Source organism: Asparagus officinalis, chromosome 5 (genome assembly GCF_001876935.1).
Source record: "Asparagus officinalis chromosome 5, Aspof.V1, whole genome shotgun sequence".
In the NCBI taxonomy this organism is placed as follows: domain Eukaryota; kingdom Viridiplantae; phylum Streptophyta; class Magnoliopsida; order Asparagales; family Asparagaceae; genus Asparagus; species Asparagus officinalis.
In genome coordinates, this window is record NC_033798.1 from 13962448 (window position 1) to 13968683 (window position 6236).

General features: G+C 34.6%; 1 protein-coding gene across 1 annotated transcript in view; it reads left to right on the plus strand.

The window, feature by feature from the left end:
* Nucleotides 1-6236, plus strand: part of LOC109842778 (probable manganese-transporting ATPase PDR2) — a 36585-nt gene that overhangs the window by 15334 nt on the left and 15015 nt on the right. Inside the window, exons 14-17 of the mRNA XM_020411660.1 lie at nt 1104-1212; nt 2500-2628; nt 5513-5578; nt 5860-5931. Coding sequence (XP_020267249.1) covers nt 1104-1212; nt 2500-2628; nt 5513-5578; nt 5860-5931 — 376 coding nt within the window. The remainder of the gene's footprint in view (nt 1-1103; nt 1213-2499; nt 2629-5512; nt 5579-5859; nt 5932-6236) is intronic.

Genomic DNA, 6236 nt, shown 5'->3' on the forward strand with positions numbered 1-6236 from the left:
ATGTAGCGGCTTTAATGCTCCTATGGCATCAGTATCTGAGTTATGCGAACTAAAAAATGTGTATTCTGCAATGAAATTTGATGTTCTGCTCCATTCGACTAGATTTGCATGTCTTAAAATGTCTATCAATGAAAAATCATGTATGTTGAGCTCATATTCCGCTTGCATCAAATGATTGCAAAAAGTAATGATTTTTGAGTAATATAATTAAATTGACCTCTTGATGCATGACTTTGGCCATTTCAATGGACGATTCATTTCATTCATTGCGATCGGCATACCTTAAAACAGCTACAAATGAAAATATTGATGTTTTGAAACTTCTAACCCATATGTCCCATTGTCCCTTTACTGGTATTGTACACCTGTTTAATTTTTTACCCACTTGATGCATAAGTAGTTAGAGCTGGAGTCCTAACTTTTTGTTTCTTGACCGGTCAAGACATGTAAAATGAACGGAGTGAATTGTTCTTCTTCCTTTTTTTTTGCATATAACATAGAGTTGGAGGTGGGCATGGCCGAGCTATTTATGCCGTAGGAGTATTAAAGCCGCTATGTATTTATGCATATATGTATGCATGCATGCATGTACAGATATATTATACATGTATAAGAGCGACTTCTAACACTTGCAAGGCATACCTAGTTATGCCTACTAACGACTACTAACAAAAAATGTATTATGCAATGAAATTGGATGGTTCACTTAGTTCAACTTGATCTATATGTATTAAAATGTTTATTTATGAGAAGTCATGTATGTTGAATTTATATTACCCACACATCAAGTGGTTACAAACTAAAATTTTCTGAATTCTGATAATAGAGAAAAGATATTCTGATGCATTTTCCTTCATAATACCCATACACCTTGCAAACACTTAAAATATTTCCTCATATTTCTAGCAATAAGTATATAATGTGTACTTTGTTTATAATGATGCATTCTTGCACAAGTGGTAAATGTAGTGGGCAGCATATACATCATTAGAAGTATTTTTAGCTTATTTTTTTGAAAACTAGTTCTTCATTTTTTTTAGTTCTCTATGATTTATCTCCTCTTAATAACTCTGTTCTCATACTATTCTTTAACTGCATTACAGGCCGGGTGGTCATGCTGTGCAGATTGTTCAAAGGCACCACTTTGCCTCACACCTAAAGAGAATGGCTGTGGTTGTTCGTGTTCAGGAAGAATTTTTGGCTTTTGTGAAGGTTGGTGGTGGTATTAACTATAAATTTTGATTTAAGCTTGACAATAGTTTTCTTTCTTTCTCTCTTTGTTCTTCCTTAGTTTTTCCTTTTTTGCCTTTCTTTGTTGCAAACCCGTAAACTGCAGTTAGTAAATTTCCTGTTCCCCCCTGTTATTGTTGCGATCCCATAAATAGCTGTTAGTAAAACTGTTGGAAACCCAAAACGGCAAGATGCATTTCAGTGTGTTTTGCTGATGAGGACAGTGATTTGAACTCATAAACAAGGTTATCGATAGCGGATAGCGTCGCGTAGCGGTGAGGCATGCTAAGGCAATTTGGGGCTATTGCGGCAAAATAGCGGTAAAAAGCGCAAAATCAAATAGCGGTGTCATTTAGATATGTATAAATACTAAAAAAAAAATTAAAGAAAAATCTAGAAAAACTAAAAGTGCATATTTGATGATTTAAAGAGATCCTAAACATGAAATAGACATGTAATCGTCACATAATACCAAAGACGGCTGGAGGAGAAGTCAAAGAGTCGTCGTCTTCGAGAAGATGAGCTGAGCGGTGAGAGGACTGTCCTAGGAGGAGCTCACAGTGAAGGAGATGAGAGGAAGTGCTGAGTTAGGTGCCAGAGGATATGAGAGGTGGCGGGAGCACGCTGAAAATCGCAGGAGGCGGTCGAATGCAGTGGTTAAAGGTCGGGTTTAATTTTAAAAAAATAAACCCAAACTGCTTTTAAATAGCAGTCAAAAAGCGGGTTTTGCACGCAATCACCTGCTGTTTACCGTTAGGGCGCGCTATTGACCGCTTTTGCGAACGGAAAACGCATATTTCGCAATATATCACTGCTATTGGGCGATAGCGTAGCGGAAAGGGACCGCTAACGCTATTAGTGCCGCTATTGTGGGGCTATTTACCGTTTTTTATAACAGTGCTCATAAACTTCATTATTAATGATGCTCATTTTTACATGATAGTTTGCCAGCTATTCTTTTTAGTTCCCTTTGATCTTTAAGCAGAGGTCAATGCTGTTTATCTAAGTTTAAATTGTTTTTTGAATGGGAAGATTCAAAGATAAGTATTCAATTATCCATGTAAGTGGCATCTGTAACATTAGTTCATATGTGAACTGGTTGATTACTAGTACCTTGCCAGTGTATGAAACTACTACATTTAGTGTTTCCTTTCTTTTCCATTTTTTAAATTTGTTGAAGTTTGATGTCAATTAGTTAAATATAGACTAGTTAATTTAGTGTTATTCTTTAGTGTTTTTCTTATTGCTACAATTACTTCATAAATACAGGGTGCACCTGAAACTATTCAAGAGAGGCTTGTTGATTTGCCTTCAAATTATGTGGAGACTTACAAGAAATATACACGGCAAGGTTCTCGGGTTCTGGCTCTTGCATACAAGAAACTTCCAGAAATGGCTGTAAGTTTCCTTTATATTTTACTATTTCTAAACTATAGTTCATATTTACTAAATGGCTTCTTTTATCTGTAGTCTACTGCATTTCTCAGCATTATAGTGGCCCTTTCCATAAATGAATATGGCATCTTTTCAAATTAAAATGGAGTGATGCTCACATATCATCTTTTCAAAATATAGTGCTGCTCACATATTTCTTCTTTTTTCTACGTAATCAGTCAATGTTGAACTATCTGATTCCTGTATCCTTTTTCTATCATAAAAATGGGACTTTTTTTTATGCAAACGGGAAGAGGCTGCTAAGAGAAGTGTATATCAAAGAACAAAGGACATAGCGTCATAATCTATAGAGGATTTGGAGGAGTGTATTTCTGAGCATATAAATATAAGTTATTATATTCTCCCTGAAGTTAGTGAATTCTCTTAGTGAGATAACTATAAATGCCATTTCAGCTATGTTTTGTCCTAATATAAGGTCAAATTTTACCTCGTATTGGAAGATATCAGTTTACATGTTGCTAGAAGGCTTGAATATCTGCAAATTCTCTTATGTTGTAAAGAAGGATATGATCATATCCTTGATTGATTATCTATATCATAACCACTTGCTGAATTGTGGAGGAAAGTGTGGGAAATGGCTGACACCAGGGAAATTTTTTGTCTTCAGCTATATCCTTTGTTGATTTTCCTTCATGATTCATACTAGAAAATTTAGAGTTACGGTTTCATGTTATGACTGTTGCACTGATACAAATGTGGGGATGTAGAGTCAATCCAATCCAGGATTCCATATACAATAAATCCTGAAAGTTTTATACTGCATATTTATGAATAGAATTACCTTGGGCAATAAATATGGGAAAATTAGGAAGCTGTTGAACTAGAACATTGTAATTGTACATTGCACAATATAATTTTAAGACACAGAAAGCAATCATGAAAGTGGAAATTTTGTCTAAATATATCTATAAATTGAAGGGAAATTGCGATCATTAACTTTTGATACCTCCTCGATACATCATGTTTTTAATTTTAGTTAGTGCACAATAAGCATCAAGTACCTTAGCGTCCAAGTATATGGATGTGCTCTAGACTACATGATTGCATCCTTTGTTGAGCTATCCTACGGCATAGATTTCTGCAATACTATAGGAACTCTTTAATATTACCCACCTTTGTCCTACTTTGCTCATATTGTAGAATCCAAAAAGTTGTCTCAATGGCTTTAAACTATCCTTATTGTTTCCCAAAAAAAGAAGTTTGAATAATTGGGTGGTTCAAAGTCAGGCTCAACTTTGCGTTGAATTACTGGACCATTTTTTCCCAAATCTTGGTATACATATATGAGAAACCAGATCCTGAACTGACACCTTATGAAACCTGCATGTAGTGAAGGCCTGTAGCAACCCATATGATTCATTTTATGGGTGATATCTACTGTTCATCACTGTGGCGGATGCATATGCTGAGGTGTGTTCCCCCCACCCCACCAAAAAAAAAGTTCATAAAATTTAGCACCCCAATCTTAGTTATATATCCACTGAACAACTTAGTAGCCCATTGCATTTAGCCTATTTTTAATTTGCAACCCAGTTGAGTATTCAAATGATCAGTTCAAATGGAGCGATCCCCAAACAATTAGCCCATTAGCAACTAACACCCAAAAACCCATAACTACTACTAAAAAAAAATCCAAACCCTTTAGTTAAAAAACTTCCGATCAAAATTTTCAGTTAAAATAGTAACTATTGTTTTATTTGGTTACAAATTTGCATATTGATGTGTTTCTTGAATTTCTGCTATGAACACACTCCTTAATATTAGTTAGAGTTACAGAATAGTAGTTGAGAAGGGATTTATTTTGCTGATTTGCCAAGTGTATGTTCACTAGAGAACAATGTTTTCAGGTAGAAATGAGCGAACCAATTATTGAGCAAGTTATTCAAAAATAAGTGCAAAACTTTCTACTATCTACCTTTTTATCAATCTGTTGCCTATTGTTAGTGAAAATTAAAATTTTGTCGCAATCAATAATTTAGATAACACTAACATATGGCACTCTAAAATTCAATTCAAACTCACCATTATCATGGCTTTAATCATCTCACCTGTTTTAATCATGGGTTTCATAATATTATATTTTTATTTTTAGATAAATAGCTACTTGTGCCCCCCCCCCCCCCCCCAGCCCCTTCAAAAAGGGAAATTTTCTGCGATCCGCACGGTTCGTCATAGTCTCCTCCCTAAAACATAAAAACATACATATATAAATAATCATACAACTTGAGATCTCTAGGCATTCACCAGTGGTATTTTTACTATTTTTAGAAGTAATAAGCATTTTAGCATTTATCTAATTACAAAAATCTTTATATCATATTATGATATAAATACGCGACCTAGAAGAAAAACTTCATTCGATACATTCATCTGTATGATATTTTCAATAGGAAAATCTAAATTAGTTGGAAGCATTTGGATAATAATCTTATATTTGAATTTGAATCTATGTAGTATGAATACTTGCGTTTGTGAAGCTTGTATGAGTATGCTTGTTATGTTTAATTTCACCCCATCTTTTGTTTGGTGTAAAATCTACTAGTTCTGCTATTGGTAATTGAATAAAGAAAGTTTACCGCCAACTTAAACTTGACTTTATGGTATATGTGCTTGATTTCCTAAAGGGGTTCTATCTTTTTTTGTACAAAACCTTTCTCTTGTGGAGTTAAAATTTTAATTGTCTTCTGGATCCCGAGATCGTCCCATAATTATCTTAGCATTATTCTTTGAACCAGTGCACATCAACAGGAATATGTTTTCCATGTGGATAAATGTTGACTTCTAGCAAGTCTTCTTTTTTCTCTCTCATCTGAAATTTCTTCAACAGGTCAGTGAAGCGAGAAGTTTGGACAGGGATCTGGTGGAGAGCGGTTTGACTTTTGCTGGTTTTGCGGTATGGTCAAAATTTCAGTTGATCTTTGAACCAGTGCACATCAACAGGAATATGTTTTCCATGTGGATAAATGTTGACTTCTAGCAAGTCTTCTTTTTTCTCTCTCATCTGAAATTTCTTCAACAGGTCAGTGAAGCGAGAAGTTTGGACAGGGATCTGGTGGAGAGCGGTTTGACTTTTGCTGGTTTTGCGGTATGGTCAAAATTTCAGTTGATATAGTTAGATTTTTTTTCAGCTGAATAATGTATTGGAGATTTAATGTCATTACTTTTTTTTTTCAGGTTTTCAACTGTCCTATTAGATCCGACTCTGGTTCTGTGCTGAAAGAATTAAAGGAGTCCTCACATGACTTGGTATGCCAATATTTCTGAGGAATATGTATGGAAATTTTTGTCTTTGCTGAATAGTTAATGTTCATAACATGATTAACTTCCAGTTTGTAATTGTTACATTTATAGTAGCTAAATAGCATAATAGGTGGCTGCTGGACTTTGCAGTTATCTTAGTAATTGCCCTCAAAATATTAAATTAGCAACAAATTTATTTTTAGGTTTCATAGAAAACAGATACAGTCCCATGCAAAGGAACTTCTTTTTTATTTCATGTCAACTTGGCATATAGTTTGTACTTCGGTGGAATATACAATCAGGGCTTATCA